Source organism: Ciona intestinalis, chromosome 7, assembly GCF_000224145.3.
Source record: "Ciona intestinalis chromosome 7, KH, whole genome shotgun sequence".
NCBI lineage: Eukaryota > Metazoa > Chordata > Ascidiacea > Phlebobranchia > Cionidae > Ciona > Ciona intestinalis.
In genome coordinates, this window is record NC_020172.2 from 4,807,989 (window position 1) to 4,831,885 (window position 23,897).

Below are 23,897 nucleotides of genomic sequence, written 5' to 3' on the forward strand. Positions count from 1 at the left end.
GCTGTATATAATGATACGAAGTACACCAAGTTCAAATCACAACGGTTAGTCCATCATTATCATCAAATAGTGATTGGTATGACGTATTCTACTACGTGTTTATCTGTTGCGTCCTCATTTGTGTAACATTTCTATGTTATCGAAACTACCGGGCTCGTTTTTGCTCCAACTTTTCATTCCGAAGAACTTTCGACCGAATCCAAACCCAAATCCAAAATACTTGCCGAACCCGAAGTGGCAGTGTTAACAGTGAGGTGGGGCATGAGCCGAGTATTAGCGCTTCGGATCTTTACGGAGAAGGTTTAAATAGAAGAATCCAAAACCTAGTTCCGAGGCCAGAGTTGGATAACATGAACTTTATTCCGGACGATGGCCTTCCGCCTTATTCCGTCGACCGGAATACGAACGATTCCGTAATCTTCCGCGTTGAATTGAACGAGCCTTTCGAAAGTCGCCGAGGTTCATCTTCGGTTTCCGAAAAGCTTCCGACCTACGCCGAGATAGTTGAGGAGAAAAGGCTTAAACAAGAAACTCTTCAATCCGCATCCCAACAACTGACCCGGCTTCACAACCAAAATCATTTTTTACCCAGTGACGTCACTACTAGCGACGTCACGACCTCGGACACCGTAGGAGAAGACCTCGACCAACCGTCAAGCGACGAAGAAGGCGTCCCCCCACCCGCGTATACGGAACATTAACACGTTATTACCTCTATGTTATATTTATTCTTATACTTCAAGTTCAAATGCACTTCTTTCCGATCTTGTTCTATTCTATTTGGGCAAGGTCTTTCTCAGACGACCTAGGATTCAGGCGCTTACCCCAACACTCAGAGTGCATGCTCATCCTTGCGTGGAAGGACATTGGCAGTGTCCAGTTAAAGTTACTACATAATTATGCCACTTTCTGGGTTATATTTTTCTGTATAGGTGACACTTGTATTATAGTATTATATCCTTGATTGTTATACCATTTCTCTTGTTAAATACGTGCATAAATATTCAAGAAGTCAGTGTTTTGACTTTTAATTCTGTTAGAATTCCATTCTACCTTTATAATTTGTCAGTACCAGTATTTGAACCAACGACGATTTCTTTTGACTTTTATATCCGTAAGGTGGCGTAACGGATCGGTATGGACTACTCACACATTGGTAGTAGGTTGGGGTAAAATGGGACATGTTTTCACTCTCTTTTATTGTCTCATTTGGTAGTAAACTAATAATACTTTTAAAATTATATGACTGTATACTCACGACTCTAAAAAAATCATACCACTATATCTGCTGCACACAAGTCAGCTTTCTGTCTTTCAGTAGCTTATATAGCGAGCAAAACTACCTCTCGATTGTTGACGTGCACGTGGTCATTGTGCCGCCACAACCGCGATGCTGAATCTTCGAAAACAAAATAATTTCGAACATTTTATTGTGTTTGGTAAGGTCGCTAAAACAAACAATTCATTACCACTGTTTTGCATAGGCATTTTATTGTTGCCTCGTGGTCCATGTTTTCATCTGTCTTTTATTGTCCCGTTTGGAATTATACGGAGTTTTACAACTGCATTGTCACGACTCTAAAAGAGCGTTGTTAATTGTTAAACACACAATCAGGAAATATGGGATCTTATGTGTATAGTAAAAGCATTCGTCTTACCCCACAGTACCATATACAGTTTGTACATACAGCCTTGAAAGGTCGCTTAACGGCGTGAGTCTGTCTAATAACAGATTTTACGACTTTTACGGCGCCGTTACAATATATATACAGTATTGTTGGTTGGTGGGGTTGAATAAAGGTTGTTGTACCGCACGTGTCGTTGTGTGATCGTAATTATCCTAATATAAAAAGTCCTGACTGCCATTGCTTATACTCTTGCAGTAATGTTGAATCAGATCTGCCATTTTCGGCTATATGTAATGCAGTAGTGTAAATAAGATGGGATATGTTTTGTTGTTTTCATTTTTCGTTCCATTTAGTAGTAAACAAATATACGTGTTTGTGTTCTGATTGTTCTCTGTTTGAATAAAACGCTTATTAGATATCCTTTTTCTTTTAAGAAACACATAAAAATAAAAATAAAAATATTCTTGTATAGTAGGGTGGGAGAAGATGGGACACCTTTAGCACAGAATATCTAAATATCCTGATCGTGTTTTAAACAATTAACAACGGTCTATGGGAGTCGTGAGGATACGGTTTTACAATTATTTGAATTTTCTTTGTTTGCTACCAAATGTGACGAGAAAATAGATTGATAAGGTGTCCCATCTTTCCCCACCCTACTATATATCTAAAAATATGCGGGAAATAATTACTAATTCGTAAATTACCTTCTTGACTTAGTAACTGTATTTTTATTAAAACTTTTTTCTAACAGCAAAAGACTGCTTACTTTTTATGGAAAAAGGTAATACGCCATTATAACTGCCACGTCATGGTGATTCAAAAATGTTGTTGTTTTGACCCCCAAATCGTTGCACCACTGAACTGGACTTAGACAGTTGTAAATTTAAGTACCAGCAACGTCTGGATTCGCGTTTGAGCCAGTTTCCTATTCCACACAATACAAGTGCTATTCTTCTTACCACCTGTCAATCAAACTGGGCTGGGTTGATAGGTTTGCTTAGACGTAAAAAAGACGAGTAAATTGCCACACGTGTTTCGGGTCAGTAACCTCCTGAAGCATTGGCAAGGCTTAAGTTTAATCATTAATTTCTGTTGATACAATTTGTATAAATGGGAGAGCGCGATGATCCATATTGTTAAACCATCACAACTCGCCAGTTAGCACTTGGCTCTTTAGGACATCAGCTGTTCGAGTTTGCACAGTTTTATCAAGTCAACTATTACGAAAGCTTTTGGGATCGAAAAATTGCCAAATTAGCTATTTTTGAAGATTTTTCAAGTTTTCTTGGTAAAAGCGGTTAATAATGGAAAACGTGCAAGAAAATCGCCTCGTGCTCTTCACACAAGATCCTACGAATGGCATCCATGGTAACACATGGTGGTGTAACTACAACGAACAATCTGAATGTGAAGTTCTCTGGTGGGCCCAGCTTGTGTTCTTCCTAGCTGCCGTTGCAGGTGTTGCTGCGTTGATATTTATAGCGGTCGCTGTACATTCTCTCTGCGCTAAGAAGATGGGCTCACGAGATCTCACTTCTGACGTCACAATTGAACAACAGGATGTTGCTTCATCAGTTTCAATGACGTCATTGGATCGCCTACCAAGTTACAGCCAATTCGCGATTAAATCGGAAAACAATTTAGGAGACAGAAATTGTTCGTACCCAGTTTTTGTCGAAGTGACCGACTCCGAGCATAGGTTGCCGGGATATGCCGAATGCACCAACACCCGGCATGTGTTGGATGGTTTATACCTCGGTACCCCGCCCTGCTATCATAACTCTGCGTTCAAATTCGAAACCGAACTTGATTGAATTTATGATTTTAAAACTACCTTTGGTTTCTAAAATATACTTTTTTCAGGAAATGTTTTTACAGTGCTGAAATATGTGGATAGTATAAATTACATGACGTCAAAATATGACGTCACGATACCATGTACTTGTGGTTGCATGAACATTTAGCGTGTACCACGACGACACTGTACATACGTATTAAGCTTCCTAATATTTACACTTTTTTAACTTAATATTTCTTCGTTGTTGCTTTGATGAACAAAACAATAAAAAAAAGTGTAAAAAATGAATACACGAGGATGATCTAACTATCTCATTGCGACACTTCAGGGTCAATTTATCGTCACACACATGACGTCACGAGTTTCTACGTCACCAGTTTTGTTGACGTCACATGTATATCAAACAGTAACATTCGCAGTTGTTCTCGGTCGAGTCATATTCCAAACATTGTTAAAATTCACTGGCAAGTTACTTTTCGCAGCATTGAAAGCATCCAGAGATATTTTGTTCGACATTTTTCGGTTCTTTCGCCACATGCGAACCGTATTCGGGCGCAAATCGTTTTCATCCTCCGGCAGACCGTACATTTCTCTCGGTGTAGTTTGAATGCTCGGTGCATTCGCCAACTTGTCCTCGGAGGCCTGTTCTCTTGATTCCACGGCCGGTGTTTTCGACAAATAGAGCGACGCAAGTCGGGTTTCGTACCTTTTGTTATGCCGACTCCGAACTTCACGCAATTGTTTCTTTTGCGCGTCTATTGATGACGTAAGAGCATCGCGACGTCGCTGCGTCTCATTGTTATTAATCTCCTCTTTTATCTGTGACATCATAAAAGTCACTTTATAACAAGACAAATCTATAAAAATAATCACCCTCGAGATTACACAAGAGGTAACTCGTAAGTGGACACAAGGTGTATAAAACAGAACAGTTGTTGCCCGCGCCACGCAAGAATAATATGTTAAAATCATTCATATTTATTTTTTTACTTACTTTTTCTGCTGTCGTGACACGGTCCATTATAATTTTATCCCTATGTTCCCTATGTTTAATGCTCATCCCCGCGTATACATCCAACATCCTTTGGCTCTTTAGTCTTCCAAGTTTGCTTAGTTTCATTGAGGTCGGTTCGATCCTCAATAGCTACAAGTTATAATTATATATTATCATGTTGAAAACTCGACATTGAATAACCATGTCAGATGTCATTATATGCTGTTTTCTTATGTTATACAGATTATGTATCAGGCATGGGTGAGAATCCATGGCAAAGTCAGTGGGCTTGGTATCTTAGCTGTATAAGCCGTGGTTGGCCACTTATCTTTTGCAAACACGATTATAGGAACCATGAGATATTGTGTACTATAATGGTAGCCATCTTACCCCACAGTACTATATAATAAGTTGTAATATATGACTACAAATGCAACAAATATGATCCCTCATTTTAAAATTTCCTTTTACAATTTTCCAGCTACCTCATTCGACGCCATAACGTCATTTCTCGTTTCGCGTTCGTCAGACGTCACCAAAGCGATATCTACGTCACTTCCAGAACCGAGAACCTTCCCCCAACTTCCAAGTCCTGATCGTGAAGCTGCGTAACTTTTAGCGAACCCGGGAGTTCCCCGAAGGTGAGAACTTGTGTGAAATCTTGAGCCTGGTGGTAAACGGTTTAAAATTTTAATGGATTAATGTAACTTATTTATTCTCGTGTGACGGCAACGACAATCGTTATAACACGGATCTATTTTAAACAACATAAATTAGCAAATACGCGATAGTAAAGTTTACCGCAGCAAAAACACCATTAGCTAATATGACATATACGACTACAGCATTATATTTGCAAGTGATGTTGTAGTAATAGCTACTATCAGTTTGGAAAATCGTGTTTAAGTTAATACGAAGCATGTAGCTGTAAAACTTACTGCTCCAAATAGCGAGTTGCTTTGGTGCAATACTAGGCAGTTTTAACACTGCATTCGCTTCTTTTTTGAAGCAGTTAACTTGTTGTGTGGCGGGTCTTGTTGCAACAGGAGTTGATTTGCTTGTGGCTGCTGCTGCTAGAGTTGTAATATCTAAGCCTTTAGCTGGAAGAAATTATATAATCATTAATCGGGGATGCAGAATTACGCGCCTTACCTACCAAAACACCGCTCCAAAAGCGCGATAAACTAGGGTGGGAAAGATGGGACACGATGCATATTTTAAGGTTTGCGTTTCAGCAGTTGGAATATTTTTGAACCCAATTTGCAATAAATTGATTTACTGTGTAATTTGATTGATACCCGGTAGTTCAAGGTGCTATATGACTGTAACTGAGGTGTATAAAATTACCATCTTTACATTGGGGTTTCTGTACATTAGACGGTATTTTGCCTACATGTGTGTTTATGTATGCAGGGTATAGAGTTTTTTACGTTTCAACTTACGTTTTGGTAGTTGTCCAAGATGTAATAGACCTCGCTTTGAGTAGGAATCCGGGTCCCTTGCTCGATATATCTGAGATTTTCCCAGCTCACTCGTTTTGAGATATTTCGCTTCGTACGCGCTGGGTTTTGATGACGTCACTATCGGTTTATTTGACGTCACTATTGGTTTATTTGACGTCACCAATGTGATTTCGTCGCGAAATTGTGGTGGTAACCTAGATGAAAAAGTTGTGTGTTACAGGCACAATATAAATATAAAAGAATTCTTATAAAAAAAGAAGTTATTTTTTAAGCGTATGTTTAGTTATATTTTTGTTTAACTGTATATATAGTAGGGTGGGGGAATATGGAAAACCTTTTTATTCTACTATCTCGTTCCATTTTAGTAGTAAACAAAGAACATTAAAATAAGTATAAAACCGTATCGCCACGACTCCCACAGACTGTTGTTAATTGTTTAAAAGACGGGATATATGGATATTATACGTTCTAAATGTGTCCCATCTTCTCCCATCCTACTATATGTTTAGTTATGTAGCAGATCTTAATGGTTCTTAACCGTAATTGCACACACTTAGTCGTTTCTTTACAACGTTTAAATGACGGCGTCGAAACGCGCTTTAAACGTTTAAACAGTTCAATTTAAACGGGTTGATCAAGTTACTGTTTTACCGCTAAACAAAACATAACTTACTGAAGAAAAACTAAACCATTGTTACTTAACAATCGGTACTATGTTAGCACAGTTCCAATTCGTGAATGGGATTGTTCTATCACAATGCTTTTAAAAACATCATAATGTAAATTTTAATCAAGGAAGAAAACACAACAAAAATGCAATAAAACTTCCCATACTAACTAAAAATAGATCTGATATGTATATAATCTGTCCCGGTTTTAAAGCGGACAATATTTATCTATAGGTCCAATACAATATGTTGTACAAATATCAATTTTAAAGCCGACAACCGTATTAAATAAACATGTACATATATTCTTTCTGCACTACTTACCCTCCTTGGTTAAGAACATACCCATAATTTCCGAACGGAGTGTTTAACAACTTTACCATGCTTACGGTGCTACTTAAACCAATGTATGCTTCTCAGAATCTGAATGATGCTGCTCAGAATCTGAATTAAACGTTGGTTTCTTGTTTCTAAAATGTTGTTTTGTTATACCAAGGTTGTTTGGAATATGAGTGGCACCTCTGACCCTGGCGGGTCATAAAATAAGTAGAATGGCGTATGATTTCGAGCTGTTATTTGTTAAATTGAATGTTTGTGACTTTTTGTTTAAAACAGATGCTTTTCTATAATGGTCAAATAGATTTGTGTGTTGTACTGCTGCAGCAGTACACTACGCGGCTTTGGCAAGATCTTTCATGCGGATCAATATAGAAGTTCTATGGGCCAGTAAAATAACCGAGCGCTTTGTGAATTTTACAACTATGCAACCGAATTTATTCCACCAGCTGCTACTACAGACTGGACACGAAAAAAAGGTGTAAGAATCGATAAACAATCTTATGCCAGCAGCTGTAAGATTTTGTTGCGTAACACGACCACAATATATTGCGTAACCATGTACGTATACAAGGATTAGTTCGTGCGTAAATTGGGAGCAAAACCCGTCATCGGCTTTGATCTGTTGACATTTAAAATGTTCACAACATAACTCTGCCCACCCCCTGAACGATAAAGAGATCCGTTTTCACCTACTAGGCTTGTAGGCAGAATCCAAAATACTTACCCATGGAAAATTAAACCCCAAAACAATAGGACGACTTGTTCCTATACACTGTAAAACAAAACCAATAACTCGACAAAAGCTTCCAAACAAAAGCGAGGAAACTATACCTGCTTTGTCAACATGTACCTACGATTATAAAACACAAGTTCCTTAATAAAGGGCGACTGCTGGCCGGTACAGTGCGAGTGGTTTAAGGTTGCTGGGTGTACATATAGATCGTGTACAGCGTCTTTGACTTTTACTGCAAGTTGTGCAATGGATGCTGTCGAGAGAGTTTACAAGTCAAGAGTTGGATCTGTCAATCCAAAACTGTCACGTCATGCCCCGGCTTCAGCGGGACGTCATCAGCATCTGACGTGTTACTCCCCTCTTAAAGTTAGAGATTCGATCCCGGATATGCGGCCTCTTCCTCCAATAACGATCCAGAGGCGCAGGGAAAAGGAATATGTGGTAGACGCTATCAAATCCGATGTTGTGAGTAGATTTCTTCCTAAAAAACTATAGTTCCTGTGTAGCTGTTGCATTTTCGTACGGCGACTTTTCTAAGACAGAAAACGCCACTTTTCGTGATATGATAGAAATATGTCAACTTACTGCATTAAGATGTGCATTCAATTTTTACGCGTATATTTGCAACAATCAGAAAAACCTACATATTTTGATTTGTTTTGAAAATGAGACTGGTGACGTTGGGCTCGAATTGTGTCTGTTACGTAAGTCGGAGCACTTAATCCTGGCTGATATTTCGTTACGAGAGTCGTCCAACTTCATGGGCATTAGGGCCGGGCTCATCGAATTCATTACAGTTAACTTCATTGAAAAAGTTGAAGCTGGATATTTGTTTCAGTTTTCCAACAGTCCTTACCACCGACCACGGCGAACTTCTATCATTAAACCTTACAACGCCATGAACGATCGCCACTCAGCCGGTTACTTCAGGTCACCTATGGTAAAGGAGACGGTTACCCGTACATTGTCGGCACAGGTATTCTGATAGGGTGTTTATAGGGCACTGCTTGCAGTATCTGCTAAGGTGTTCAAGTTATTCGCTAATAATCTTTATTCTGTCTTTACGTTTTTGCAATTTATTAATGTACTTTTCAAACACCAAGAAACTACCTGTAAAATTTCTTTTCCCGATGATGTTCTGAAATCGATGCAGTGTGGCATGTCAGAAGAGCTTTTGGCCACAGTTGGATCATAAGCCATTTCTTAGTTATGAGACTTATAAGTATAGTGACGGTAGGTATACCTATTATAGCCTCAACGCATTGAGTACGTACCTGCAGAGAAAAGAGGTCTTCATCGCATGTCCGCTAGACGTCGCTCGATCCCGACACCACCAACACCGAAGATTTTGGATAAAGAGCGCAATTTTGTTCTCGACAACGTAAGATCCGAACGAAGCCGTAACAAACAAAACCCAATCATACCGGAATACGACGCCTTGCTAGACCTGCACTCACGAAGATATTTTAGAAACAAACTTGTGCAGAATGTTTTACGGAAAACAACGTACAGCCCGCAACGGTTGTACCCCACAATTACTTTTTACGCGCCTACGAAAAATGACCTCGTAGTTTAATATTTACATAATATCACATCAATGCTTCTTAGCAAATTTGATCGCCAAAAACTATTAAGCCTTAAATAGAAAAAAAGAAAAAGTTTACGGTTTTTCTAAACATACAGTAAATGGTTTGAACGGGGACCTAACAGTTTTAATTGTATTTTTTATTAGAAACACTCCCAGCACCTTTTGGTTGATCAAATCATCATTTATAGTAGTGGGGTAAGACCTTTCATTTTCTTTTGTCGTTATATCAAACTATAAAAATATTTACATAAATATAGAACCGTATCTTTGGGAGTCGTAAATGGCATACCATGTACTAATAGTACCCATTTCATCCCATCCCACTACATGTATTTTATAGGTTGGATCGGCATTGGCACTAAAGCACTTTTATTTAACTTAAACCTGTAATTAACAAAACAATAATAGGTTGTTCTACTTTCCAACTTTCAGAGCTTTGTAGTCTTTTCGTTTATTTTAATCTTTCCGTTTATTTTATATTGTTTCTGTATACCTTTATACAACAGAAATAATATCTAAATATTTTAGTAGCACAATCTTAGGTACAGTAGGGTGGGGGGAAGATGGGACACATTTTAACTCCATTTTCCCGTCCCGTTTAGTAGTAAACAAAGAACATTCAAAGAATCATAAAACTCTATCCTCACGACTCCCATAGACCGTTGTTAATTATTAAAAACACGATCAGGATATTTGTATATTATGTGCTAAAGGTGTGCCATCTTCCCCCACCCTACTATATATAGTAATTTGGGGAGAGATTGGACACCTTCAGTGCATAATATCCCAATATCCTGAAGATGTTTTAAACAATTAGCAACGGACTATCGGAGTCCTGAGGAAACGGTTTAATAATTCTTTGAACTTTCTTTGTTTACTATGAAATGGAACGAGGAAATAGAATGAAAAGGTGTCCCATCTTTCCTCATCTTACTATATAAATTAATTCGAAATGCGTAATTACCGTACCTGTTTTTTAGCCCCATGCGAAACAAATGCTAAAACCCATGAAATTAATTTCGCGCACCTAACACGCTAATTTATTCCGTAAAATTCAAACGTCTTAATTACGTATGCTACAGACTGATATTTCCACACGCTTTAATTTACACCGATGTACGTATAGCATGAAGGTTTTTCGTATCTGAGCCATACCTATACCACTGTTGCAGATGGGATTTTAATTATTAATAAACTCATCATTCGTTTAATTAGAACAACTGCGAACGTCACCAAAGGTCCAACCAGTTGACTTATTTAGTCAAAATCACTTTTTATCGATATTTTAGCTAATAAGGTTTTTTAAAACAGACATCTGTTTGCATTAATTATGATAGTAGGTTGGGGTAAGACGGGACTTGTTTTCAGTCTTTCTATTAAACAATAAATATTTACGGAATATATAACCTTATCCCTACAACTCGTTGTAAAAATACGTTTAGGAAATATGGGATATTATGTTTTAACAGGATCCATCTTACCCCACAGTATTAAAAAGTAGGTTGGGGTAAGATGGGACATTCTTTTTATTATTCCGTCATATTTTTTATTCAATTAGTAGTAAACAAAGAATATTTATAGAAATATATCGTTCTAAACATATTGGTTTCATTTGATCTTGTCTTTAAAGCCTAGCCCTACACTGATTGTTTAGATGTGATTTTGTATAGCTTTTAAGACTGGTGTGGCTTATTTCAGAATCCTATAAAAGTTTTAACAGGTTTCGCCGTACGCCCTTACCCACTGATATAATTATACTTGAATTCTTTAGAGCGAGTGGAAAAAGTTAGAAGTGCCTTGTACTGTGGCTTTCTGAAACCAAGTGTCTTTGCCAGAAAAAACAAAGTGCCTTTAAAGGGATATAACAAACTTGAATGTGACCTTTTGAACTTACATCATATGGTAGGGTGGGAGAGACGGGGCAGCTATAGCACCAATATTCTAATACCCTAATCGTGTTTTAAAAAAATATTCTAATACCCTAATCGTGTTTTAAAAAAATATTCTAATACCCTAATCGTGTTTTAAACAATTAACAACGGTCTATGGCAGTTGTGGGGATACGGTTTCAAAATCCTTCGAATGTTCTTTGTTTACTACCAAATGGGACGAGGGCATACAATGAAAAGTGTCCCATCTTCCCCACCCTACTATATATAGCTTTTATACAAAACAAGTAAAACACATAATTGAAACTTCATATTTTATTGTACTGCTCCGGCCAAAAAAAGTGTAAAAATAACGGATATGTTTGAGAGGAAACGCACCGTCTTTGTGCTACTGTTGATGTAATAATAGTCACGTTTATACAGAAACAAAAGACTGCAAATAAAAAGGGTGTAACTCTGCTTCAGAAGCACGTTCAAGCCAAAATCAATTATAATGATTATTTTGGCGATCCAAAATGTGATCATGCACTGCAATAAACAGATCAAAGGCGCATTGAAAATTTGACACTACAAAACAAAACAAAGCATGCGTGCGGGTTGAAATAACGTGTGCATGGTATACCGTATTGTACGTAAACATGTTTAAATACAGATTTTAGTATGGAAAAATCGACCAAACGCTTCGGTAAGCGAAATAAAATAAACAAGCCTTTTTTAATACGAGTTAGGTGTAAATTACGCGATGTAATTATTGATTCTGAGTTTTTGAAATAGCGTTGTCTTGTCGAAAACAGTTCGGTTAAAAATGACGTCATCAAAAATGGCAAAAAATAGTTTGCGGGAAATCTTTGCGTTTTGTTCAACTAGAAACGCAAAAACGTGAGAAAGACAAGAATTACCATTATCGATTGCAGACTGTGATTCTAGCGGCGTTACTGGCTGGTCTCGCACCTAACGATTGTCCTTAACAAAGGGAAGGGCCGACGTTTCGTATACATAAGAATAGTGGGGTGTTTCATCGACTTTTCGATTATTGTAATTCATGTGCGCAGATCGATGGGACCAAAGCCTGTTACAAATCGTTGTTTTTTTAATTTAACCAGTGATTGAACGGGTATGCGATTGCGTAACATCTATAGTAGGTTGGGGTAAGATGGTACATGTTTTCGTGTTTTTTTCTCGTTCCATTTGGTAGTAAACAGAGAATATTTACAGAATTACATAGTATGGTTGTAAAATAGGGGACATTATGTGCTAACGGTATTCATCTTGACCCCACAGTACTATACCATTAAGCCGCGCGGCTCGGGATGTACGTGAATATTTAAAGGGTAAAGACCTCTTGCTAGAGTACGGTTTACGTATTAATAATAAACATGCTGCGCTGCTTCACGAATGGAAATACAGAATTTTCGGCAGTGAGATACACAATAGAGCCGCTATGATCAATAATATTACTGCGTGTAAAACCCAGGCTCCCCTGTGAGTTTGATTTGTAGATTGTGGGAACGGGCACAGCGAACATAACGCCCAGTATGGTAAAAGCGAAATTGCGCTATGACTGGAGTTATAACGCGCTACAACAGAATGATGAATTGATAAGGAAATCCTGTGTTGTCTAAGCATGAAGTGAGCTGAATGGCTTCAAAAGCACAATTAAGTCCCTATCGACACTAAATAATAGGAATTCTGCGGGCTAGTATTAATATATGCTAAACTATCGCATTGAAGAATGTATGATTAATCTCGTATGCACGGTGCATTTACAATAAACAGTAAAAAATTATGAATTGGAACTAAACTACCACAGTTAGGAGTCATGATAGATTTTAAAACACAAACAATAATGAAAAATGCAATATCCTGTAAGCTGAATGATTCATTAATATACCATAGTGTTCAACACTGCTTTACAAAATTTAAAATCTTTTGTGAAATCTGTGCCACATAACGAAATACTGTTATAATTTAAAGTTAAATAACGATTACCGTGGCAAAGCAGCACAGTCTAAGAAACAGCAGGCTCATTAGTAAGAAATTATCTCTGAAGAATTTGGGTTCTAGAACAGAGTACCAGGAAGGAAATCTTTTAAAACCATTCATGATATTGCACCAAGAAAAAACAACAAAGACAATCTTAAAACATAACATCACAGGACACGACTCTATATAGATAGATGGAACAACATTGACACTTAACCCTCTTAATAACTCGTACGGCATACTTTTGCATACATATTGCACAACTAAAACAAACGTGTAATAATGTACATTGAGCAAGAAATTATGACGCATTTGCAAAAAGTATTTTGTTAGGTTTATCTGATAAAATACAGAAAATCTTTGAGCACGAGATGTAAACAAAACTTCAGTTACCTTGAACAATTTTGGATCTGTTTGGTTAAGACGCATGTTTCCTTTTTGTTTGTTTCTTTTCGTACTTTTCCCTCAGCTTCAAACTAACAGCGCTGAAGTTGCTCGCATTTTTTTCCATTTCTTCAGTAGCTTTCTCCACTTCACTGACTTTTTCCCCTCTTTCCAGCATTCCCCGCTTCAACTTCTGAAGAGCATTCAAGGACTCTGATTTATTCTGAACATCCTGGACTCCTGCCTCCTCAATTGACTCCATGGAGCTCCCACCCTGGCTCTTCTTACCACTTTGGAAGATTCCTCTTAATGAGCGACTGCTTGGACTCACAGGGCCTTCATCGAAGATATCATCACTTTCTTGTCGCTCATCAAAGCTTGGGATTCCTTTCCTTGTACTCTGTTTCACATCTCCTCTTCTTATTGTGCTCTTAAATGAAGATGTGGAGGACGCAAAACTTGACTGACTTCCAGTTCCACTGCTGCTCACACTACTGAGTGAGCGATGTACCTCACAGATCTGGGCGGGTTTCACATTCTCATTATTTGGTTCATGCAGCTCCATCAACACATTAGTAGTACCACTTTCAAAATCCAGAGCCACGTTTGGAATTTCCAATATATATTCACCAAGTAGCATGTCATGGTGATGTTTTAGCACATAGTACAAACGGAATCTAACGGAGCAATTTCTAAAATCATTCACACTGACCGAATGAAGGCATTCATTCATAAATTTCATAGAGCCAGTTATACTTTCATGCACCTCATATTTTTTACTATGGCCTCTTGTATCAGATGGAATAAGCTTGGTCCGCAGCTGGATAATCGGTTTGTCTTCCCGAACAGAGGAGCCAGTGGCTTCTTCTTTTGCAGTAATTTTAACTTCAATTACATCCATAACATTGGAAGCATCCAGAGCGAAAATCTTCACTTGGTTGCTCCTTGCCATGACTTTAATTCCAACTTTAAGCACAACAGCAGAAAGTGAGATTCTTTCATCCAACTTTTCTCCATCTGCAATTTTTGTTTTTGAAGCCAACACATTGTATTTTTTTAGCACCCCAACTGCTCTATGAAGTTTTTCAGTTTTTTGATCTGGTTTTTCGACGCTTACTTTTTTCTCTGGAGGCGAAGTGACAGGTTCTGGTTCTTGATGAGTAGCATCACTTTGCTCTTCTTCATCTTCTGTTATTAATCTTCTTTCTTCAGGATCATTATTTTCTTGTTCACCAACATAACAAGTAAAGCAGCAACAAGTGATCTTCATCCTTACATGCTTTCCAAGTCATCAGCTTTGCCAACCTGGAAACAAAATATGAATAAAAAACAATATACACATATATAAAGGCTTTTTTATATGGGTTAGACCATACAGCAATGTATGCCAGGGGACCTGGAACTAAAAACCAAGCTTTGTAATCCAAATATAACCTATAACTTTACACTACAAACAAAAAAATGCTCAGCTATATTCTATATTGGTGGGGCCCTACGGAAAGTCACGCCAGTGGACCTGGGGATTGCGCTGGTGTATTCGTGTATATAAATGCTTTTACTGTATCCTAGTTATTAGACCACTTTGGTATATTGTATGTCTGTGCTAGCGAATATAAATTAATATTACCCTGTATTCTAAACTACGAATTAAAAACAATAACAAAAGGTCCGAAACTTGGGCGTGCCGCGTGTATGCTTATCTATGCACTATGCTAAACTATTTAAATCTGAGTCTACGTATATATACTGCTGTCGTTTTACAGTTTTATCAAGTATAATTGCATAACCACAACAAATAATCAAAATATTCCAATTACATTTCCTCGTTTGTTATGCTACGTTTGTCTGTTTAGCTGCACACGACTCTTATGTGCATAACTGTAAAATCTTCGTCGGGAAAAAAATTCTGTTTACTAATCCTATCCTACTGCGAAAATTGATGATGCGTCAACGTAAAAGAAAAAAGACAATTTTAATCTACAAACATACAACATTTAACGTTAAATTTAAAATTCGCAAAAATACCAATGTTGTAATTATTTTAATGTACTTTTAATTGTTATGGCTTTTAAATTTATTAAGAATTCGTGAAAATTACTCATGTTTCTGGCGCCACAAATGTTTGTGATGTTTATGATTTGGCGCCAGCAAATCGGATACCACGCCATGCGCACAGTGCCACGCCATAAACATTCTGTTTTGATTGATATGCAGTTACAAGATTGACATGAAGTTACATGAAAAGTTTGTAAACGGTTTACCGTAAATATAGTTGATTTATTTCGTTTTTAAATAGTATAGAGAAGGTTAGACAGAAAACTAGAACAGCTATAGGGGCCATTAATCAATAAGTTTTACTTTTGCATATTTTTTACGTTTTGACGTATATTACTATTTTAAAAAGAAAGACCCAAACTTTGTTTATTTTGCCTAAATATAAGAAATGTCTGAAAGTAATGAGAAAAAGTCTGGTTATGACTTTGAATCCATCCAAAAGAAGCCTTTGAAATTCAAAGGTGACAGCGGTAAAGTTAAAAAGAAGAAAAAACACAAAAAAGATAAAAAGAAGTTTGACCAAATACGTCTTGAAAGCGTTGAAGATGAAACACAAGCATCTGCCTCCCCTAAATATGACAACCTGACCCCAGCAGAACGAAAATTTAAAGAAAACCAAGATAAAAGACAAATGGATCGTATTTTAAAGAGAGCGTCAACCACACATAGAGACAGGGTTGAGGAATTTAACAGAAACTTGGACTCGTTATCCGAACATTATGATATTCCTAAAGTAAGCTGGACAAAATAATTGAGTCTGAAGTCAAACACTTTCAAAAACTCTTTTCGGGCCTATAATACACCTGGCGCAAAAGCATATACAAAACAGTTGAGGTGTTGAAATTTAAAAGTTCTGCTTTGCATGAAGCAATAATAATGATGCTGCGTTATCAGAATCTTATAATATTTCTAAATGAACTGGCCAAGTAATTGAGTCGTTAAAACTTCTGCTTTGCGTCATAGGCATAACTCGAAAGAATATCATGGGCGACATTTAAAATGCACCATGTAATTTCGCACCCCAGTTTTAAGCATTAACGAGCATCTACTTTTGTTGTAAATGTGGCAAAATACCTAACCAAAATCTTTGAAATATTCCTAAAATTAACCGTACAAAATAACTCACAAAAAGTGTCAGGTTGGTCAGGTGTTGAGATATTAATGGTACTGTTTGTTATCATGTATAAGAACTTACGTTTTTTAACACAAGGATTTATAAACTTGACATCCAATTTAAATGCTTTCATAATAAATCATATTCTCACGCTTTGTGATATTCCAACCAAACTGTTTCTCCTTTCTTGCACCATATTTTGTTGCCGATAACAGTAGAGTTTATAATTCTTGGATTTTAATCCAATACATCAATAAAACAAGTTGTTTCAGTTTTATCTAGGAGCTTCCATTATTCCCAATTTTTAAATATTTTAAAATCCAATTATGTAAAATTGTGGTTTAATAATGTGTTGTATGTGCTGTATGTGCTGTATTGTGGTATTTAGAATTGTCTCTTTATAATACCACAGTACTTGGGAAATCAGTTTAAAAAAGAGACAAAAAAAGGTTTAGTGTTGCACTTAGTCGTTTTTTTATTCCGATTTAAATTGCTCTGTATGTAGACCTTGGCTGAGATATTTGTCTGCGTGTCTAGTGGTGTAAATAGGCAGTCATATTACTGAGATATTTTTACAACATCCGTAACAAATCGCAGTCGCTAGTAGGCGACAACGAGCTAATATTTTATTTTTCTGCACTGTGAAACGGTCGTCTATTTCAGTTTTACCCAACCGCTAGGTGGAGCTACTGAGTATTATAATCACAATATTTGAAATCACGATCAGGATATAAAACCATACGCATATTTTAGAGGCACTGATATTTAATCGGCCATAAGTATAACCTGTTGTTTTGTTTAATATGTACTGCCTTACTGGCAGCCATAAAATTGTTTATGAATTGCGTTTTGTATATATAGTACACAACGGAAATCCAAAGAATTATAAAACCGTATCCTCAACACGACTCCCACAGGCATTTTTAAATGTTGAAAACACTTGGATATAATGTGATACTTGGTTATTATGTGCTGAAGATGTCCCAGCTTATCCCACAGTAATATATAATAACGCAGCATCTAACAAATACAATGATCATTTTTAATTCAGTATAGCGACAACATTATACCAACAGCATATAAGTCAATGATAAACAAAAGGAGAATAAAATGTTGCATTCGATGGAACTGCATTGGGGGGTCCTGGTAACATTCCGTAATCTAAAATATAAAGCAGTTGCCAGTTAGTAAGAAATATTTAAAATAAAAATGACCACAGAAATTGATACCTAACAAAGTTAATTACCTGGTATATAAAGCGGGCACAAGGTGTATTAAACAGAACACCGTTATGACGATTGTCGTTGGGTCAAAAAAGTTACATGCGCAGTAACTCGTACCGGGCACGAGGTGTATTAAAAAGAACATCCGTGTTATGACGGTTGTCGTTGACACAAAAAAGTAATAATTACGTAGTAACTTGCACGCTGGCACGGAGGTGTATTAAACAAAACACTCGCGTTGTTGTAATGACTGCCATTGCCCCCTCACACGAAAATAGTTACACTCATTGTTTAAAGTATAGTTTCCCAATATACCTGGAACTCCATAGGAATATATAGGCGACATTGGCATGTATGATGGTGGTGGGGGTTGGGGGAAGGAAAACATGTTGTTTTGCGCGAAGTTGTAAACTGCAGGTGCCTGATGTTGAATCTGTACATAATAGGTTGGGGTAAGAGGATGTATGGTTTCATTCTCTTTGATGGTTTAATTTGGTAAAAAACAGAGAATATTTATTACAGAGTTATACCCGTATCTCCACAACTGTAAGAGGGTTGCTAATTGTTAAAAGCACGCGATTAGGAAATCGGGATTTGAATAAATAATTGAATGTAACTTGCTTTATCTTTGCGCGGCCGGAAAACGTGTCAGGTTACGAGTCACCACGTATCTTACTTTGTGGGTGATTATGTGCTAACGGTATTCATGCTTACTACCCAGAAGTAATACATATTTTCAAAATTAGGCGAAAAGCAAAGTAATTAGGTGTGTATGGGCATATTACCTTGTTGTTCAACTTACGTTATATGTTGGAAGTGGGCTGTTTGTTATGAAGTAAGTCGTCCCGTTTAAAATGACATATCGAACAGGTGGTTGTTCCGTACTGGCTGTGTTATTAAATAAAATTTAGTATTAAATTTAAGTATTAAATGAAAAGCAGAAAGTTTTATGAAATAGTTTTAATTTACCCCAAAAAAATTGTAACATAATTTTAGTTTTTTTTACCAGATGCATCCTAACCTGGAGCCACCACTGTATTTTCAAATGTTGGCCCGGATTTTTTGGGCTTATACCACGCAGGGCATATCTGCACGTCTCGCCCTCTTATGCAGAAAAGCATTTCATCCTGTAACAATAAACAGTAAGTCGGTCCATTAAATTATGGATATCACTTGTTTATCCTCATGTGGCGGCTGTTTCAAAATATATGACACAGCTGTCGTCTATACATCATAAAACACCTCCGGTCCGAACCTATATTTGAGTTAACTTTTTTACGTACCCTTTAAGAGTTTTGTCAACTTTTAATTAACACTATAAAACGAATGGTTTACACTCCTTTAATCGAATGAAATAAAATTTATTGCGACTACCTTTAATTTTAGAACTCGTTTGCAGCTTGACGAATCCTCAAACGTAAGGAATCCGTATGGCCTAAAATAATAAACAGCTTTAAGTTTTTGTAAAGCTTGATAAAGAAACAGCGTGTATAAAGTATATTCAGATATAGCGATCGATAAACGTGTCAACCTTAATGTGGTAAAAAGGTGCTATAAGTATACATAATGGGCATTTGAATGTTGATTAAATTGATTGCGACCCCGCAGAGCGGATCACGAAAAGCGGGATTTTCGTTTGTCCCGTTGTAAAATGCGGAAGTGTTCTCGCTTCATTAGCTTGATACATAATAGCGATTGGTTATTACGCTATAGAGTAATTACAGACGCGCCTTTTGGTAGTACAAATACAAAAGCGTTCAAGCGCAAATATAAAATTAATGTTGGAATGCCCCTTTTTAAGTTAGATGTTGCGTTCGTTTGATATTGTAACTTGTACAAGGATCTTTATCGTATAAGCCAACGCTATGTATAAATACTTAAATCTTAATTTCACTACGGATTTTGCGAGTTTAGAATGTGCCGCAAATAATTCTTGATTTCTCACCGATTTAACTAAATCTACTTCTTTGCCAAGCAACTTGTATATTTTATTGTAGGGGCCGAGCGCCGAGCCTTATTATGCTATTGCTATATAATGTTGCACGCGAGGGCGAAAAATATTAGAAATGAAAAAAATTAACGAAAAGATAACGAAACTAGTCAGCGTAGCTTTCTCTTTAATTGTTTTTCGTTCGTTGTGAATTTGCTCTCTCGCAAGTAACGAATCGCAACGTCAGCGAATTTGTCCGGTGTCGAATTACAGCGCTTATCGAATTACACTAGCGCTCAATGTTCCTGTATCAGATTTTAAATAAAAAGCCAAAAACTCTTGAACTTTTTTATAATGAAATAAAAAAAAAACTGCTGCCACATTTATAAACAATTTTAATTAAATATATTTTATATGAATTTTAAATTTTGCAACACTGGGAATTACGAATGAGACATCTCTTTAACCGCAAACCACGTGTTCTGTATTATTTTGATTAGCGTCGCGGTTTTCGAATGAATAAGAACGTATTCTCGTACGCCTTTCTCCTTGATGACGTCATCGGCGCTCGGCGAATCCGAGCTTTTACAACTTCAGCACATCCCTAGTTGTAACCTTGGTAACTTTTGTGGATTGTAAATACCGACGTGTGTATTGGTTACCATTCTCACATTTGTTCATTGCAAGAGTGGATACCCAACTCATAAGTCAGCATTTGTCACGGCATATCTAATACACTGTTTTGATATTATACGGATTTTTAAAAAGGTATGAAATAGGCTGATGATAAAAACAGAGGTGTATAAAGCAGAACATCTGTGTTTAACGATTGATGTTTCCCCGTCACGCGAAATTCTTTCATTCATTTGTCGCATTATACCCCATTCACTGCTCTTTTTTGTACGTTGCATCAACATTAATGGAATGCGTATGGCGTAGTTAAGCGACCGTACAGTTTTCTTGTGAAAACATAATATACGCTATATATGAAACAACGATATTCAGATTATATATATATAGGGTGGGGAGAGATAGGGACACATTTATTTTCTCGTCCCATTTGGCAGTAAACAAAGAACATTTAAATAATTATAAAACCGTTTCATCAGGATATTTGGATATTATGTGGTTAAGGTGCCCCATCCTTCCCCACCCTACTATACGCCATACGAGATATCGATATTCCGATTATACACAGTTACTAACTATAGCAAGTCAGGCGCAGAAACAGCAAAGAAATTCCGAAACATATGTTTTCCATGTTTTGATTGTTTTGACCGAAACCGAGGGCGCGGTAGCGAAAACATCTGGCATGGGGGAGGGGAGCCCGCTAAAGATAATTACGTCGCACTTTGATTGACGTTTATCGTCCTGACTGCGCACGTTTGAGTTCACACAGTGTTGAAACAAAATGGCCGCCGCGCACGATGAAGTAAAGTGCCGTGATATTGAACTGGTACTTTACAAGTGTTTTAACACACCTTGTTAGGTAGTATCAAGTCTAATACAAGCACAAAGTGTTAAGTCGTGGGATTTAAATATAATATAAAGTATCGTGGGGAGGATAGGACAACTTTTCAATCACCATTTCCTCGTCCCATTTGGTAGTAAACAAAGAACATTCAAAGAATTTAAAAACCGTATCCTCGCGACTCCCATAGAGCATTGTTAATTGTTTAAAACACGATCAAGATATTTGGATATTATGTACTAAAGGTGTCCCATCTTACTCCACAGTACTATAACGCCTGAACTTAGGAAAAAGCGCTTTTATTTCACAATCGAATTAAACTGTGTCGTTTTCTTGTTTATTTTTAATTGCCTTTTTAGGTTGGAAGAAATTAGGTGACGGTAAAAAAGTAAAAACCGACGATTAGGTGACGGTAAAAACCGACGTCTGTGCTGGTTAAAATTCTTGCTGTTACTTGAATACCGCAAGAATGTATAACCAACTCAACCGCCAAGTTTTCGTATATTTTACTAACAATAATAAAATACAAATACAGCTTTGCATAAAATATACTAACAAGTCATGTTCGTGTTAGCGGCTTCGTGTTTTTTCAGGCAAACTTAGAAGATATCCCATTCCCACCCACTGTGAAATTAGCTATAAAGGTGTAGCGACCACGCTTATTTGCTTTCAACTAAATGTAAATATGTTAAAACTGCATATAAGCGTGTTTTTGCAACTGTTGTTTTGTCGCTATATCCTGTCTTTTTGTTTAATGTGGCGGATGGGACGTCGTCACACTTGGTTGCAATATGTGATTTCCGAAATTGCCTGATGTTGTCGCGACCGCCATTCATTTAACCACAAGTTATTTTACTTTTTTACTCTCGTTCACGCGCCATTAACCTTGCGATATTTACATTGCCATTTACGTGTTTATTGATGGCCGCTTTTAATTTATAACTTAATGTATATATACTAGAGTGAGGGAAGATGGGACACTTTTAGCACCTATAATGTCTAAATATCCTGATTGTGTTTTTCATACATTTAACAACGGTGTATGAAAGTCGTGAGAATACCGTTTATGAATTTTTAATTTAAATGTTCTTTGTTTATTACCAAATAAGATTAGGAAAAATGAATGGAAAGGTGTCCCACCTTACTAAACGCGTAAACTTGGGAAAAGGCACCTTCATTTCACAATCGAATCAAACTACGTCGTTTATTTTTTTACATGCCTTTTTAAATTGGAATAAATTAGGTGCATACATCCGCCTGTGTTGTATTGCCACAGCCAATGTATAGTTGGAGTCAATTAACTGGTATATTTCGAAACCCAGTCAATCAATTTCCAACTTTACACTAACGCGGAATTCGCAAAAGTGTTTATTACTACAAATTATTTAATTTACTTTTTTAAATCTTTTTAAAACAAAAGATTTTAACAGTATGATTGGGAACACTGTGTGGTTCAACGTAGGGAAAGGTTACTATGTGCCAGTTCGGCATAGTTTACTCTGCCACATATATATATTTGCCGTTTTATGTAATTTCGAAAAAAAACTTAACCAGACGGATGTGGCCGTCGCTTGGTTGAAATATGTTATTTCCGAAACTGTCTGGCGTTGTCGCGGCCGCCATTCATTTAACCACAAGTGTTTATGTCAAGTTACTCTCGTTCACGCGCCATTAACCTTGCGAAGGTTACATTGCCATTTACGTGTTTATTGATGGTCGCTTTTAATTTAGAATCTAATATATATATTAGGGTGGGCGAAGGTGGGATACGTTTAGCACATAATGTCTAAATATCCTGATCGTGTTTTAAACAATTAACAAAGGTCTATGGGAGCCGTAAAAACACAGTTTTATAATTCTTTGAATGTTCTTTGTTTACTTCCAAATAGGAGGAGAAAATTGAATGAAAAGGCTTCTTATCTTTCCCCACCCTATACTATAGCGCTCTGTAAACTAGAATAAAACTTGTTGATTGTAAAATACCGACGTTTGCATTGACTAACATCGTTACTGTTACTTACATTGCAACAATGATAACCAACTCATAGGTCAATATTTGTCACAGTATACATGGTTTTGATGTTGTACGAATTTTTAAAATGGTATGAAACAGGTTGATGACAAAAACCGACTGGTTCGCTTGTATCGCAATAATGTTAACCAAATCACGCTCCAGTTTTTGCTTCAGTTAGTAATTATAGCGACTTATGAGCATAAACAGAAGTTAGATTTCGGATCATGCTTGTTTTCCATGTTTTTTTTTCATCTGGCATGGGGAGGAAGCCCGCTAAACGTAATTACAGCGCGTTTTGATTGACGTTTATCGTTGCCTTGACTGTGCTCGTTTGAGTTCACACGGTGTTGAAACAAAATGGCCGACACACACAATGAAATTAAGTGCCGGAATATTGAACTGGTACTTTACAAGTGAATTGACACACCTTGTTAGAAAGTACCAAGTCAAATACAAGCACTAAGTCGTGGGATTTAAATATTATAATATAGAATAAACAAAGAACATTCAAAGAGTTTTAAAATCTTATCATCGCGACTCCCATAGACCGTTATATATTGTGGAAACGACGATTAGGATATTTGGATATTATGTGCTAAAGGTGTCCGATCCTACCCCCA

At 37.0% G+C, this 23,897-nt stretch overlaps 5 protein-coding genes, 1 long non-coding RNA gene and 4 other non-coding genes across 10 annotated transcripts in view; 3 read left to right on the forward strand and 7 right to left on the reverse strand.

Moving 5' to 3' along the window:
* LOC113474345 overlaps positions 1 to 9,790 on the forward strand; it is a 19,365-nt gene extending 9,575 nt beyond the window's left edge. The window contains exon 3 of the long non-coding RNA XR_003396006.1: positions 9,337 to 9,790. This is a non-coding gene — a long non-coding RNA (uncharacterized LOC113474345). The remainder of the gene's footprint in view (positions 1 to 9,336) is intronic.
* On the reverse strand, positions 3,622 to 7,763 carry LOC104265856. Its single transcript, XM_018812403.2, has 6 exons — positions 6,879 to 7,763; positions 5,866 to 6,080; positions 5,362 to 5,523; positions 4,909 to 5,090; positions 4,424 to 4,573; positions 3,622 to 4,248 (listed from the first exon to the last, which is right to left on the reverse strand). Exons 1-6 carry the CDS (start codon positions 6,935 to 6,937, stop codon positions 3,829 to 3,831), a joined length of 1,188 nt encoding a protein of 395 aa, XP_018667948.1. The 5' UTR covers positions 6,938 to 7,763; the 3' UTR covers positions 3,622 to 3,828.
* On the forward strand, positions 7,787 to 9,355 carry LOC100183978. The gene is made up of 3 exons (XM_002123757.5): positions 7,787 to 8,091; positions 8,465 to 8,602; positions 8,879 to 9,355. The coding sequence occupies exons 1-3, from the start codon at positions 7,873 to 7,875 to the stop codon at positions 9,200 to 9,202; spliced, it is 681 nt and encodes a 226-aa protein (XP_002123793.1). The 5' UTR covers positions 7,787 to 7,872; the 3' UTR covers positions 9,203 to 9,355.
* Positions 9,791 to 12,962: 3,172 nt separating the features above from the next.
* LOC100175316 lies at positions 12,963 to 15,203 on the reverse strand (the record flags this gene model as incomplete). Its single annotated transcript, XM_002129772.4, is given in 1 exon segment — positions 12,963 to 15,203. A coding segment is annotated over 1 exon segment (1,236 nt). The 3' UTR covers positions 12,963 to 13,504.
* Positions 15,204 to 15,829: 626 nt separating this feature from the next.
* On the forward strand, positions 15,830 to 17,012 carry LOC100185502 (protein FAM32A-like). Its single transcript, XM_002129607.4, has one exon. It carries the CDS (start codon positions 15,914 to 15,916, stop codon positions 16,274 to 16,276), a length of 363 nt encoding a protein of 120 aa, XP_002129643.1. The 5' UTR covers positions 15,830 to 15,913; the 3' UTR covers positions 16,277 to 17,012.
* A 648-nt stretch (positions 17,013 to 17,660) lies between these two features.
* Positions 17,661 to 23,897, reverse strand: part of LOC113474344 (protein boule-like) — a 12,482-nt gene continuing 6,245 nt past the window's right edge. Inside the window, exons 4-8 of the mRNA XM_026834970.1 lie at positions 19,237 to 19,297; positions 18,884 to 18,989; positions 18,665 to 18,750; positions 18,178 to 18,295; positions 17,661 to 17,800 (exon numbers count right to left, since the gene is read on the reverse strand). Of these exons, the coding sequence (XP_026690771.1) occupies positions 17,724 to 17,800; positions 18,178 to 18,295; positions 18,665 to 18,750; positions 18,884 to 18,989; positions 19,237 to 19,297 (448 nt within the window). The 3' untranslated portion in view covers positions 17,661 to 17,723. The remainder of the gene's footprint in view (positions 17,801 to 18,177; positions 18,296 to 18,664; positions 18,751 to 18,883; positions 18,990 to 19,236; positions 19,298 to 23,897) is intronic.
* mir4003d (microRNA 4003d) lies at positions 20,443 to 20,496 on the reverse strand. The gene has a single exon (NR_034520.1). It is a non-coding gene; the product is annotated as a microRNA 4003d (primary transcript).
* mir4003a-4 (microRNA 4003a-4) lies at positions 21,691 to 21,748 on the reverse strand. Its single transcript, NR_034371.1, has one exon. It is a non-coding gene; the product is annotated as a microRNA 4003a-4 (primary transcript).
* mir4077a (microRNA 4077a) lies at positions 22,548 to 22,603 on the reverse strand. The gene has a single exon (NR_034470.1). It is a non-coding gene; the product is annotated as a microRNA 4077a (primary transcript).
* mir4003c (microRNA 4003c) lies at positions 23,254 to 23,308 on the reverse strand. The gene has a single exon (NR_034367.1). It is a non-coding gene; the product is annotated as a microRNA 4003c (primary transcript).

Excerpts from the sequence above, each read along its gene's own strand:
- LOC100183978 (XM_002123757.5), top strand. The coding sequence starts at position 7,873 with ATGGATGCTGTCGAGAGAGTTTACAAGTCAAGAGTTGGATCTGTCAAT. Across the intron at positions 8,092-8,464 it reads ACGCTATCAAATCCGATGTT|TTTTCCAACAGTCCTTACCA; the intron begins GTGAGTAGATTT and ends TATTTGTTTCAG. Across the intron at positions 8,603-8,878 it reads CCCGTACATTGTCGGCACAG|CCTCAACGCATTGAGTACGT; the intron begins GTATTCTGATAG and ends TACCTATTATAG.
- LOC104265856 (XM_018812403.2), bottom strand. The coding sequence starts at position 6,937 with ATGGTAAAGTTGTTAAACACTCCGTTCGGAAATTATGGGTATGTTCTT. Across the intron at positions 6,081-6,878 it reads TATGTTCTTAACCAAGGAGG|GTTACCACCACAATTTCGCG; the intron begins GTAAGTAGTGCA and ends TTTTTCATCTAG. Across the intron at positions 5,524-5,865 it reads TCTTGGACAACTACCAAAAC|CTAAAGGCTTAGATATTACA; the intron begins GTAAGTTGAAAC and ends AATTTCTTCCAG.
- LOC100185502 (XM_002129607.4), top strand. The coding sequence starts at position 15,914 with ATGTCTGAAAGTAATGAGAAAAAGTCTGGTTATGACTTTGAATCCATC.